Here is a 15,246-nt window from a genome sequence, read left to right as displayed (position 1 = left end):
TTAGTTGATTGATAGAACAGCTGATTTCTGTTGATATTTGATAAGAGACTTTTATATTGGTTGCGCAAGATGTACACGGTTCCGGCTCGTATATATGTATATATTTTTTCGATCGTATTTTCGATCATACTTATTCATATGTATTCTTGATGAACACTTCAGGTTGAAGTGGAAATATCGAACAAATAAATATATTTTGAATACTACTAAAAAAAGAAGTTTTATTCAATAATCTGGCCTAAAGCTCAATTAAAATTATCAAATTATTTTTTAACAAAATAAAGTTCTCCCTTGGAAAATTTACTTTTTAATTATTTTTAAATCGTGTCTATGGCTGATTCACACATCAACGGCTGAACGAATTTGGATGAAATATGACGCGCCGGAGACAATGGTCTAAAAAAATCGACTGGCTGTATTTTTTTTTTCAAAATTTCCTGATCATTTGGAGCTTTATTCGGAAGAACTTCGTGACTGCTATGGCGGCTATTTCGAGACTGTTTTCTGGTCATTACAGGATTGCTTTGTAGATCATTTTCAGGCAATGTGGGAACCATTTCATTTTGGCACTCTCTTCGGATATCAGATAATTTTGAGACCATATCGGTATTATGTTCATCAATTCAGAGCTATTTCGTAATAATATCAGACCTATACTATACTCAGCTTTTGAGCCATTTCGAGATCATTTCTTAATTGTTTGTGGTTTCATCTACGCATCAATTGGAATCATTCTTTCCAGGACTTTTATCTATGTTTTGTTTTCAAGGTAAACTTAGACCATTCTTGAGATCATCCAGAAACTATAGCGGTATGATTTTGGAATTGTTCTCGAATTTATTTCGGAAGCGAGTTCTGTACGATTTCGGAACCATTTGGGAGCAATTTCGTGGTCAATTCAGGATTATTACAAACTGATTTTGGTCAAATATCCGGATCATTTCGTGATTGTTTTCGAGATATTTTCCTAGATTTATACAAAATAGTTTTAGTAACATGCGAAACTGTCCCAAGATTATTTCACTATTATTCTTATTGTATTGTGGCGAATGTTGACATCACTAAGCTGTTAGTAAGTAATCAACAACAACAAATACAGTAAGCAGCCAAACTTATGTACATGCACACATAACCAGCAGTTCGAAGTGAAAAGATATCTCACACATACACACATGTAGTCATCAGCCGAAGTATTGACTCACACATACACACGCATATGACTATGAGAAACGCATAAACTACAAATATACATGTATATCGCTGGTAAACAAGCAGAAGATTATAGAAGATGAAACGTCTAGACCATTGGTGAAATATGCTGACTAGGCAACAGAGAGTATAAAAGCAGCGCAAGCTGCAGAATGACTAATCAGTTGTGATTTAAGCACGCTATTGGTTGTGAATTATAATTGTGAAGTACTACTCCCAAAGTAATCTAGATAAAGCCCCGTTTGCAATACTGAATATTGGAGTGATTTATTCAACAGTTTAGCGATTCGAACGTTAGCAGAAGCTTTCAAATAAGCGGAATTTCCCAAAATTCTTACAGTATTATTTGCGGCTGTATTGAGATCATTTTGGAACCATTTCGCGATCATTCGTGGTTTGGAACCAAACCTGACTGACGAGCCACGAAACCGGCCTATTGCCTCTTTTTGAACCAACTAGTAAGGAAAATGTGACCGAGATCTCAACTTTGCATGTAAACTTAAACTATCTAGACATGGTAAAAGCATACGATCACAGCTTTCTCTAGAAAGAAACGTCTAGCAATTGTTCATGCCGTCCTACAAGACAATGTCCTGCGACAACGGTATACATATGTGTATTCCTTCTTGATGAGTAGGTAGAAATTGAAATTTCTCTCAGTGTACCCTGCGCATTTGCTTATAGTAATTATTTCTAAATATTTAAAGACCAATTTCCTACCTAGGCGAAATATCATTACGCATAATCATATAGATCAAAAAATGCAATAAAAACAGCGACCACAGCGTATACGAGGCATGTTTCTTGAGTTCCCTTTGCATCGCGACAATATTTGATCGTTTATACCCACTGTAATCCAACACAACCATGACAATTAAATATGCGCACAGCAAGACCAAAGTTAACGCTTTACAGTTAAGAAATTAATATACAATTTTTTTTAGAGATATATATAGAATTAAACTAAAAAAAAAACTTACCTAATATATTTAGCTCTATCTGTTGCGCCACTATCGTCCAAGCATCAAAGAGTATCGCCGCAAAGAGGAACCACTTAAGTGCTGCGCGACGTTGTTTTAGAAAATAATTATGAAAGAGCTTATCCAATACAGCGTCTGGTAAATCAACAGCGTTGCCAGATGTCGCTGCACTCTCACCTTTACCATTTGCGACATTATGTCCATTCATCATTGTTCTTGTTATTGTTGTTGTTGGAGTTAACGCTTGTTTGGTATTGTTTTTGCAATTCTTTTGAACACCATTCTCAATACTTGCCGTTGACTCGGTCGCGGGCATTGCGAGGTTACTCTGTCTCTCTCTCCTCCACGTTCTCTTTTTTTTTCGCTAATAACTTATTTTAATTCGATTGTTCTATTAAATAGTCGGGTATTGGTTATGGTGTTAATGTAATTGCTTCCTCCATAGAGTTTGAACTGATTCACAACCGATTAAGGGTTTGCAGTGTCTTCATTATATTTGCTGCGTGTGGAAGTACCTAAGATATGTAGATTTAATTACAGTCTTGGAGCCATCTGCGCCATTTTTCGGATTCATCTTAGTTACAAAGTAAAAACGTTATGTGGTGGTTGATCTTACTCTTCGATAAGAAACAGAAGTCACCGAAGGTCATCCCACTTCATCCTTTTAATATAAATCTAATTGACCAAATATAAAGTTACAGCTTCACTACTCTTGTTCACCAAATCTCGAACCAGTGATTGCCGTACATATTTGAGTATTGAAGGAAAGGAGTACGAACATACGACTCCTTGAAGAAGGATGCGAGCTTGATTGTAAATCAAATACTTTCTGGTATTGGGCAGAACTTTTTTCTTATTTTGCAGTTTGAAATGTAAAAACCATAACTGACGTCGTTGATGTGAGGCAGGTGAAAGCGGTCCACATCCTTATATAAAATAGAGACCGCTCGAGCAAGTTTAAAGCCCAATCTGTGCCAGTTTATAATAAAGTAGTAAAGGATCCGGTAGGCCATTATAGAAACAGAAAATTAAGAACGTTCCTTAAAAAAAAAAAAAACATTATGATGCCAGAACCTCTACCCTAAGGTAAACTCCTTCGAAATTAGCCCCGCAAATCCATGTGAAATCAATGCAGCTACGACATTGTTAGGGACTCAGTTTTTGACTGAAGCAATTATGGTACTTGATCGATCAGGACCAGACTGCAAACTAGGTGTGTAATCGTGTTTTTGGATATTTTCATTCATTAATTGGCGATGAACCGAATAGGGGATTTTGAACTTGATATAGCAAGTAATGCCAGTTATGAACAAGTAAGGAAGGTGAAGTTCGGGTGTAACCGAACATTACATACTCAGCTGCCAAATTATAGCTTGCAAAACTTTTAAATTACCTTCTTTTAAAAGTGGGCGGTGCCACGCCCATTTTGCAAAATTTTACTAATTTTCTATTCTGCGTCATAAGGTCAACCGATCTACTAAGTTTCATCGCTTTATCCGCCTTTGGTAATGAATTATCGCACTTTTCGGGCGTGGTTATAGTCCGATTTCGATCATTTTAAATAGCGATCTGAGATGAGTGCCCAGGAACTTACATACCAAATTTCTTTAAGATACCTCAAAATTTACTCAAGTTATCGTGTTTACGGACAGACGGACGGACGGACATGGCTAAATGAAGTTCTTTTTTCGCCCAGATCAATTTGATATATATAAGTCTACATATATCTATCTCGATTAGTTTATGCCGTTACGGGGTACCGTAATACGAACAAAATTAATATACTCTGTGAGCTCTGCTCAGCTGAGTATAAAAATAAGGCAGAGGAAGACTTCATATTTCTGTTTTGTTAAATGGTACCAATGGTGATAGCACCACCTTCACTTAGTATAGGTCTCACTTTCTTCAACCCTAACAACAGTTTCACTAGGCACACTTTCTGAGCAAGAGCATCTTGATAAATTCCCTTAATTTGATATAGCCCTCGTTCCACTATTCATATCTACGTAAAGCTCATAATTTAGCTTTTTTCGATACATGCCGTTAGCCTCACGGGCGAGACCTTAAATCTTTCGTATAACGTTTCACTCGAATACTCCCAGCGCAATCCCATTTTCCCTCGAAAAGGCCGTTTATGATAAGATACTTATAGTAGGGTGGGTCGATTTGTATAAACGACGTTTCACTCGAATACTCCCAGCGCAATCCCATTTTCCCTCGAAAAGGCCGTTTATGATAAGATACTTATAGTAGGGTGGGTCGATTTGTATACGAAAGTTAACCGATATCGCGCTTTCGATTTTTCGATAGGATTTGGGCTCAGGAAAAAAAGTTCCATTACGCATACCCAAAAAAATAATTTTCGGGCCTGCGAAATTACGTTTCTTCTGACTTTTTTCGACTTTGATTTTTAAGGTTTTTTTCATGAGCTACTAAAAAAATTTTCATTTGATTGTAAAATTTTCATGTATACCCTGTCCGACCCAAAAATTTCCGCTAAAAACGTTGGCGATAACAGTTTTTTGAAAAAAAAAAATTAATTTTTTATCGCCAATGTTTTTATCGGACATTTTTGGGTCGGACAGGGTATACATGAAAATTTTACAATCAAATGAAAATTTTTTTAGTAGCTCATGAAAAAAACCTTAAAAATCAGTCGAAAAAATGAACTTTCACAGGCTCGAAAATAATTTTTTTGGGTATGCGTAGTCGAACTTTTTTTCCCGAGCCCAAATCGAAAAATCGATGGCGCGATATCGGTTAATAAATCGAACCACCCTAACTTATAGGCCTCGCTTTTTCAGCAATAGTTAGCAATCAAAAGCTGTTTTGAAGTAGCCAAAGAGATGGTGCGTGCCGATGTCAATTTGGGTTTTCTCCAGGACTTACTGATAAGTTCCAATCAGTTCGTCGACTGGGCTTCAGTGTTTCGTATAATTCGTTAGCTATAACTTTGATATTACGGAAGTTAATTTGTCGGGATTGCCTTTCTTGTTGATTGGGGAGCTCTGCTCTTATATTTCGATTTGCGAACATGCGCTCATCAGACCATGTCACTGTGTGGGATATACCTCAAGTTGTAGGCCTATTGAATATTCTTATAACAGAGATTGTATGGCACCGAAAATAATACAGTTTCTCGTTTTGAAAGGTGTTTATTTTCTAACCCTTTGCATGCACTTGGCACTTGCAGCGGGCTTATGAGATATTCCAGAGACACAGTTTAGGTTCATTACTCCGTATAGGGGGTGTCACAGCAAAATTAGTTATGTAGTAGGTTCAACACAAGCCCGAATAAATAAGCTTATATGTAACTTTCTTTGGCCCATCACGATACAATAGACGCCTTCAATCAGGCATTGAACAACTTGTTTTTGTCGGGAGCCGTTATGATACGATCCACGCTTCAAAATAGGCATTAAATAACTTGCGTATTTCGCGACCCAATACGATCCCCTCTTGTCGCCTAAAAATATGCATTAAATAGCTTTAATTTAATTTTAATTTTAAACATAAACTCTTTGTCGGCAAAAAAACCAAACCCCAACAGAATGTCCAATATGTGTAAAAAGACTTCAATAATAAAGTCAGCGAGAGCTACGATATGAAAATGGTTCCCGCTGTGCGTACGTTCCCATTTTGTGATTAAATCCCACAAATATTCGCAAGTCCCGAAAAGCCGAAAAAAAATTTAATTCACGCCAAATCTCTTTTCCGACACGCTAATTGCCACCTGCTTAGCCTACTTTTAGGCGCATAATCAATGTTTTGACGAAATACTCAGTAAATACATTTAAGCTCAAGGAAAAAAGAAAAGAAAACAACAACATTTTTATAAGGAATTATGAACGTCTTAATTTCCTCACATTACATATTATTTAAAATCCAATTTTATACCGTGATTATAGCCAAAGGTGAAGATATCTTAGTTTCCTAACTAAGCACATTCAATATTTATGCAGAAATGTGTGCTAATATTAAAAAAGCCTCTGCCGCACAAACAAAGTGGCTTTAGAATAAATACAAATATAAACCCGTCGCGAGTGTGGGCGATGACGAGATTGACGGAGAGCGCGAGGGGATGGGACGATGGTTGAGTTGGCATGGCATTTGTATAAAGAGCGTTTGATACTCAAAAGGAGCTACACTATTCCTAGCCACGTTTGAGTCTATTAATATGTATGTAGGTCTAAGGTATAGACTGCTTGTTTGTATGTAAGAATTTTCCATATTTTTTGTGTTGGTGTGCCCATTTGTGTTACTCACGACTTGTTAGGAACTACTCAAGGCTTAGTCGCTATCTTTGTACAAATTCAGTTGTTTCTTTAAACGTCTTAAATGTAGTTCTATATCCGTCATATCCCAGCCGACCAGCCAATGTGCAATGGCCGCCGATTGCAAGAATCGCGCTTCAATAAGGAGTCGTCATTATCCAGGAAGCAAGGAAAGGCACTAAGCACCGGTAATAAGGTTTTCGGTATATTTTATTTGTTTTTTTTTTTTTAAAGCACCAACCCAATGAAAAAGGCGGGCTTACTATCCTACCGTATACGAGCTGCACGGCCGACGAGACCGATTCCAAGTAGCGTTCTTGTCATTTTAATGATTTTTCTTCTAGAACCAATTAGTTATCAGATAAATTCAGAAATTCGGTATATTCACAAGTATGCATACATTGTAGACCCCTTAAGCGTTTGGTTGACTGGGATATATAAACATATGTATGTATGTATGCGTGTAAAGCTTGGCGATATCATAAAGTGCATTACTAACGTATTGCATTACAATTTTTTCAAGGGCTCCGGCAAACTATGGCTGCCGTTATTGCTCTTTCACTTTTTTATATAGGCATATGGTTGCCATTTAATTTGAAAAGTACCGAAAGAACTTCTTTGTTTTGTGCTTCAAAATGGCTGGTGCATTTTTGGACTTATGTAATCCTCTTTTTATACTCAGCTGAGCAGAGCTCACAGAGTATATTAAATTTGTTCGCATAACGGTACCCCGTAACGGCACAAACTAATCGAGATAGATATAGACTTCTATATATAAAAATGATCTGGGCGAAAAAAGAAATCCATTTAGCCATGCCCGCCTATCCGTCTGTCCGTAAACACGATAACTTGAGTAAATTTTGAGGTATTGAAAATTTCGAAAAAGTGCGATAATTCATTAACAAAGATGGATAAAGCGATGAAGCTTGGTAGGTGGGTTGACCTTATGACGCAGAATAGAAAATTAGTAAAATTTTTGACAATGAGCGTGGCACCGCCCACTCTTAAAAGAAGGTAATTTAAAAGTTTTGCAAGCTGAAATTGGCAGTCGTTGAGGATATCATGATGAAATTTGTGTGCTAAATAAAAATTTGCAGAATCGGATGACGAACACGCCCACTTAAAAAAAAATTTTAAGTCAAATTTTAACAAAAAATTGAATATCTCCAGTATGTTATGGTGCAACAAAATACAAAAATAAAAGAAAATTTCAAAATGGGCGTGGCTCCGCCCTTTTCCATTCAATTTGTCTAGAATACTTTTAATGCCATAAGTCGAACAAAAATTTACCAATCCTTGTGAAATTTGGTAAGGGCTGTTTTCTGTGAAAATGGACGAAATCGGTTGAAGGCACGCCCTGTTTTTATACACAGTCGACCGTCTGTCCTTCCGCTCAACCGTTAACACGATAACTTGAGCAAAAATGGGTATATCTTTACTAACCTTAGTTCACGTACTTATCTGAACTCAGTTTATCTGGGTAATAAAAATGGGCGAAATCCGACTATGACCACGCCCACTTTTTCGATATCGAAAATTTCGAAAAATGAAAAAATGCCATAATTCTATACCAAATACGAAAAAAGGGATGAAACATGGTGATTGGATTGGTATTATATTAATATAACTTTAGAAAAAACTTTGTAAAATGGGTGTGACACCTACCATATTAAGTAGAAGAAGATGAAAAAGTTCTGCAGGGCAAAATTAAAAGCCCTTGGAATCATAGCAGGAATACTGTTCGTGGTATTACATATATAAATAAATTAGCGTACCTGACAGATGATGTTCTGGGTCACCCTGGTCCACATTTTGGCCGATATCTCGAAAACGCCTTCACATATACAACTAAGGTTCACTCCCTTTTAAAACCCTCATTAACACCTTTCATTTGATACACATATCGTACAAACACATTCTGGAGTCACCTCTGGTCCACCTTTAATACCTTCCATTTGATACCCATGTCATATAAACACATTCCAGGGTTACCCTAGGTTCATTTTCCTACATGGCTATTTTCCCTTATTTTGTTTCCAAAGCTCTCAGCTGAGTATGTAATATTCGGTTACACCCGAACTTAGCCTTCCTTACTTGTTTCATCGAAGACGAGGCCATCAATATATGACAGATATGGCATATACAATTTTCCTAATGAGTAGTCACTAAAAAAATAGCTGGCAAAACTTGTTAAACTTCATTTAGGTAAGCCAGAGTTTACTGTGATCGGGAACACAGCAGAGAGTGAGGACAAACAGCCTAAATGATAAGGAAGGTGCATATGACGAGCACCGTACATAGTAAGGTTCTCAAACTGATAGGAACAGTAAAAGAACATATGACTCCGTGCCTAAGGTATGAGTTACCCCACTAACTTACCCACTGATGTCCAACTACAAGTTCGCTCGGCGCCAGTCTCTTCTTCTCTGGGTTAACTGGCGCCAATTGATCACATCAAGGGAAATTCAATATTTTTCCACCTGGTCGTTCCAGTGGAGTAGGGGCCGCCCTCCTCCTCCGCTGCCATAGGGGGTTCCGATAAAAATACCTCATCATTACCATTTATGTTTTAGTGTTCGATGGAAGGTAAAATATTTTTTCAGTCGTGTATGACGAAAGGAGTATTGGTAATGTAAAGAATTACAAAATTATAATAATTTTCTCCGAGCAATATTTTTAATTACTTCTATTCAAATGGGCGCTTAAAGTTTAAAGTTTCCCTTTAGCTTTTTTGGCGGTAAAGTTCTGCCTAAAAAAATTGTGCAACATTTTCTTTTTTTTTTTTTTCAAACGACCACAGAACATAAAACAAACTATATCCATACTAATAGTATGCAACTTTTTTTTGTTTCTTTCGATACGAAAAACCAATAACTTTATAAAAAAAACTAATAAGTAAATCTTTGTAATGAAAGTTTGCTGCCTGGTAACCTCTTTTACATATTTACCAATCTATATGTAAGTGCTAATGGGTATGTGTGAATTTTTTTTTGTGTAGCAAGTTCATGCATCTGTGCCTTGCTATTGACTCGTATGCCACACATTCGAGATGTGGTTAATTTCTAAATGGCAATTTGCAAATAAATCCTCAGTACGCTCACAATCTTCGGAAAAGGGCAAAGCACAGCACGCTCCCATACACGTACACACCCATACATACAAGCAAAGGTATATGCGTGCTTTGTCAATAGCACGGAAAATGGAAACTGGCAGCACCACTATACGAATGCATATGAGAAGAGAGTGAGTTAAAGATGGTTCGGCAAAGGAAGTTAAGCACTCAACGGTAAACACTGACTGACATTGTCCTGCGTGAGCGTTTGTCACGAGGCAGACGATGGTTATGTGTTGGGCTTAAACAAGTGAACCTTCCACAGGCGTATACAGGGTGGGTGCTCAAATAAAGCAGCTGCCCCAAGCAAAATATAACAAGCATAAAAGTATACATTTTCAATTGAAATAGGAAGGTTTTCACAAAACACTTTAAGCGCGTTTTTGAAAAAAAAAAATAAAAAATTTAAAAATGTGATAGGAAATTCTTTAATCAGTTTCTGAGATAATTCGTTTTCGAACAGTCTTTTTGGATAGGTCTACCTTCCTCGCACCGTAGTAAGTGGCGGTTTTTGCAATCGGAAGATTATGGTCAAGGGCCTTGCGTTGGCTACCTTGGGTAATATAAAACAAAAACTTACAGATTTCTGCTCAACATTTGTGTCCCACAAACAAAGACAAAGAACATTCCTTGTTAGGACGAAAAAGATTGCTTGTTAGGACCGTTAGTACAGTTTATTTTACTCCAATAGATTAGGTGTTAGAATATATTCGCGTTAATGAATACCTGTCCTCAAGTGACTAAAGCTCCAGTTACCCAGTCCGTCATACTGTCAATTACTCAACTGGGAATAAGTTCTATTACATTACTGCATTACCCGACCTTATGTGGAAGATAAGGCTTAACATGTTCTAGGCCCGCATTCGCTAGAATCGTATATGACGCTTTGGATACAATGTTCTGTCATTACTACTCTTTCTGCCTTGAGGGGATAACTGATGAGGAACATTTCTATGCGTTTGCCTAACATTGACTAGGATCAGGTATGTGTATTAGGTCAACTGTGCAAGTGTTGGACTTTACTGCCTCTTCTGCCTTTAAGAGAATGATATGACGGCGCTTTCCCAGCGCGTTCGCACTCGTTACTAAATTGTATGGGGCTTTAAGTCAGCAGTCCAAATTTTCCTCCTGCCTTGAAAAGAATATGACGGTGGAGCATTTTTTGAGCAGCAGCATGTAGTTGGCTAGGAAACAATATGTGACTTTAGGTCAGCAGTGTAATTTCTAGTTCTACTGCCACTCCTGCCGAAGAAGATGAAACAGCGTTTTCAGTGCGTCTGCAACCCCATTACCCATTCTTCGCTAGAAAATGTTATGGGACTTTGGGCCTGTGATACAAGTTTGGGCTGAACTGTCTTTCCTGCCTTAGGGATGATTATATGGCATATTATTTTTAATGCGCATGTCTATCTTTCGCTAGTTGAGTCAGCAGGGTCATTTCTAACCTTACTGCCTCTCCTGCCTTGTAGTCGATGGGACAGCGGTGAAGAACTGCTCAACTTTTTTGCAATCAGAAATCTATGTTAACATTTCAAAATTCCACAAACCTAGTGTTCTTCTTCTTCTTGAAGGGATAAAGGCAATCCCCGTGGTTTCAGGGAGTACTAATGTTGATGTTGATGCTCCTTTGCCGAATATAGATCCGGTACGTTCCGGATGCAAGCACCATTAAGGTAATAGCCCGACCATCTCTGGAACAATTTAATATGACCACGTTGAACCTTCCAAAAAAATTTAATTCGAAATCTATCCACACTTGCTTGAAACCTGGTTACGCCCGTGCACCATTTACTGGTCTTGTGTTGCTTATGTAGGGGTGAGTTTGGAGTCAAATTGAACGCTCGCCTGGCTCTATTAATGCACACATATGCGTGTTGAATAAAAAACAAGTAAAGGTGTTTAAGTTCGGATGTAACCGAACATTATATACTCAGCGTGAGCTTCAATTGTACATTTCATTTCAGATAAATTGCTTTGTCATAAAAGGGGCGGTACCACGCCCATTTTTTTAAATTTGAAGTTTTTCCTATTTATTGTTATAAATCCACTTAGCAAATGATATACCATTGATATATAGCAAAGATATAGCTTACTTTATTCGTTCACGATCCCTTTAAAAATCTTTTATATAAAAGTGGGCGTGGTCCTTAACCGATTTCGTTAATTTTTCTTCAAAGCATTCCTTATAGTAAAGGCGACTTATCTGCCGAATTTTGTTACGATAGGTTTAACGATTTTTGATTTATGATTAATAATATTTGTAAAACTGATTTTATCACAAGTGGGCGTGCCGCGCCCATTTTAAAAAAAATTTTAAAATTTTTATCAAGAGTCTCAATACCAGTCCACACGTTTCAATATTCTAGGCATAATGTAATGATAGAAGGTGGAGGAACATTTGGCAGTTGTCATATCGAACGCCCTTAGCTCCAGTGAGCTCCAGGTTGTATTTTGGAAGTACACGAGAAAGGGGGCATAAAAGATGGCCCCTTTTTGAAATAGTACTTAAATTCATACTTTTTAAATAATCATAAAATACAGAAAAGAGTGTACGTAGCTTGATTATTGAGCAATTTTATCATAAAAGTTATGAATTGAAGATTGCTTTATTAAATTTTTAGACGTTTTTAACTTATAATAAACTTCTTGTGAACGCATCAATTTTGCTGGTAATACTTTAGGACAGAGGTGGAATGCTTATAAACGAGCAAAAATGTCGGCAGAGGTGTCGAAAAACACGTTTTTAGCTCGATATTGATAACCTGAAAGTATATACATATTTTACTGATGCCAAAAGATATTTGCAAAATTAGCGTTGAAACTTGTATGTACAAAGGTGTTCTACCCCCGGTTTTGGAGCGGCCAGGGGTTGTTATCCGGATTACTGATACCGAGGTAAAAACTTGTCTTTTGAACTCCCTCTCGACATTTTTGGGCGTGTAATAACAGTCTACTCCTATCCTGGAGTATTAAAGAAAGCAGTTTTTAATATATTACATCAGGGGAAAATGTTTTTGAACACACAACAGGAGGACGGACAAGGAAGCAGGTAGATACATTTGGTGGAATATTAATTGATGTTTTGGCTTTAGTCTTGATCCCTATCATTCGACGCTGCGGCCAACTATAGGTAGGGGGTCCGAACCCGAAGAGTGTGTGCACATCTAGCCAAGCCTTCGCTGACAGTAAAGATACCAAGGGAGTAGCTGCAACTTTTCAGATGCCCGTTCGGGACATCATCGTGAGCATGTTCTAACGAGCTAATGTCTACATTATACATCGCACGTTGTTGTTTTAACGATAAAGATACTCCCCAATGCTTTGATAGTCCTTTGCCGGACATAGATTCAGTCGGTACGTTAAGGTACTATCACAACCATCTCGGGAACGATTTGATATGACCAAGTTGAACCTTCTAGGTCATAGTACCCTCCTCACACAGGCAGAGAAGCTTCTGATAGCCATTCACCTGGAAATAAGACCATCATGGGCGGCTGACTTATAGATCAATGGTATCATTATACAAAGGTGTAATGTAACAATAATCCCCGCCCTGGGCTAGGAAATCCGCCACATAAAAACACATTAATACAACAATTAAAGCAGAGCTACTAGGTTTAGAAAAAGCGTGTAGCTTCCTATTAGAGAATCGTGTAAGCGGCGGTAAGATATGCCTATACTCAGACAGCCGAGCAATAGATTTACCTAATACGTTCGTACTGGTGTATCGTTAGACATCTATGTGGCAGTAACGGACTGTTTTCATCAAAAAAGGGTGACATACTCCCCAACTTCAAGAAAACGCCAATTCGCAATTGCTTTTCTATGGAAACATGTAAAACCACCAAGCAAAGAACCAAAAACCACTATTGGTGCTGACCACGGCAAAACTTTTCACCCATGCAATTTGAGCTCTGCCCTGCTGGTTAATGTGTTCAGCAAGAAAACGATGAAAGCATCGCCATACATATGTATGAGATAGACGGGGCAAAGAAACGCAGGGGAGAAACCCGTTGCTCAGATGATTACATTGTTAAAAGTTTAACGTCACGAGGACGGATCTCTTATTGAGAGTTTGGTCAAGTGTTTGACCAATCTGGCACTATGTGACATTTAGAACAGTAGTGCTGCTGTGCGCTTGGCCGAAAAGAAATACTTAGCGCGATATACCTGAAGAGATTTACGCCGGCCTTTACTCCTAATTTTAGTCGTCCAAATTTTTAACTTTTCATATCAATTGGCGGGACGGAACCTACATATTTTGTGCCTTCTCCGAACAGCATCTATAGGGAAGATACTTCTTCACAGAGAAACTTTTGATGGCAGAAATACAGTCGGAGTTTTTGCCAAACTTCTGCTGAAGGCGACCCAGTTTGGATGATGTTCCTTTTCCGAGACTGGACTTGACGTCAGGACCTTTGGAGTGGTAGGCATGTACACTATTATCAGGCCACCTCGGCCGCCACTTGACCGAATCTATGTAAAAATCAAAGATTAGGGAAATAAACTTGCTCATGCCGGTGTGTTTTAACGGTTGGCCAAGAGTTGGTACGTAATACAATGCCCGGCTACGTCGCCGAAGGTTATAGAAGGAATGAGCTGCAAAATCTATAGGGCCGAGTCGGCATATATTTGGACACATTTCCACTATTCTAAAAAAAGTAGATATAGCCGAAATTTCTTTAAAACAGGAAGAACTAATTGCCACTTTTATGTTCAAAAGGCTTTGGGAAAAGGGTGACTTCAAATTGAGCAACGCAGTTGACTAAGTTCGTACGGGTCATCAAGTTATGCTAGCTGTTACAATTTGCCAATATTCTGTAGGGGAATTTTATTGTTCACGGTCCATAAGGTCGGTATTTGCTTTATTGCTAAGCTGCGCTATGGTGGGGAAGAGATGTTATCCCGTGCAACATATCATAAAACATATTTAAATGAGTTCAGTCATGCAGTTTCCGCTTTTTTTTAGATTTCATTTCTGAAAACATATTTTAAAGAATAAATATCAATTAGAAATCTGTTTCTTAATATCCGCAACAAAACTCACCTTAATTTAAAGACGAAAACATGCAAATTTCTTTAGTTCTGCAATTAAATAAAATCTTTTCCTGAATTTTCATAGAATTTTATAATAGAAAAGTCAGAGCAAAACAAAACTGGAGAAAAAAAGTGATGCCGTTGCAATTGTTTAAACAAAATTTAACGTGTTGTTTTTAGTACACTTTTTCCATTGAATAAAATAGGAGTTTTGTAGAGCAACATTCTTATTTCTAAGGGCGTTCAAGATGGCGGCGTTAGAGCGAGAAACTGCTTACATCCGCCACCTTCTATAATTCCATCATGATTCTAGGTGTATTATTTACTAAAAAATCAGGTTTTTTGTGTTTTCCAAAATGTTATATATATAAAAAGTGGGCGTGGTTATCATCCGATTTCGCTCATTTTCAATACCAATCTATTCTGGGTCCAAATAAGCTAGTGTACCAAATTTGGTGAAGATATCTCAATATTTACTCAAGTGATAGTGCTAACGGACGAACGGACATGGCTCAATCAAATTTTTTTTCGATACCGATAATTTTGATATATGGAAGTCTATATCCATCTCGATTCCTTTTACCTGTACAACCAACCGTTATCCAATCAAATCTAATATACTCTGTGCAAGGCA

General features: G+C 37.6%; 1 protein-coding gene across 6 annotated transcripts in view; it reads right to left on the bottom strand.

Moving 5' to 3' along the window:
• Ac3 (Adenylate cyclase 3) overlaps positions 1-15,246 on the bottom strand; it is a 53,107-nt gene that overhangs the window by 33,993 nt on the left and 3,868 nt on the right. For all 6 annotated transcript variants that reach the window (XM_067764894.1, XM_067764890.1, XM_067764895.1 and 3 more), the window contains exons 2-3: positions 2,190-2,704; positions 1,930-2,116 (exon numbers count right to left, since the gene is read on the bottom strand). In XM_067764894.1, the coding sequence (XP_067620995.1) occupies positions 1,930-2,116; positions 2,190-2,505 (503 nt within the window). In that variant the 5' untranslated portion in view covers positions 2,506-2,704. The remainder of the gene's footprint in view (positions 1-1,929; positions 2,117-2,189; positions 2,705-15,246) is intronic.

This window comes from Eurosta solidaginis, chromosome 2 (genome assembly GCF_040869045.1).
Source record: "Eurosta solidaginis isolate ZX-2024a chromosome 2, ASM4086904v1, whole genome shotgun sequence".
NCBI lineage: Eukaryota > Metazoa > Arthropoda > Insecta > Diptera > Tephritidae > Eurosta > Eurosta solidaginis.
Note: the sequence above shows the minus strand (reverse complement) of the source record. Positions and strands in the feature narration are given on the sequence as shown.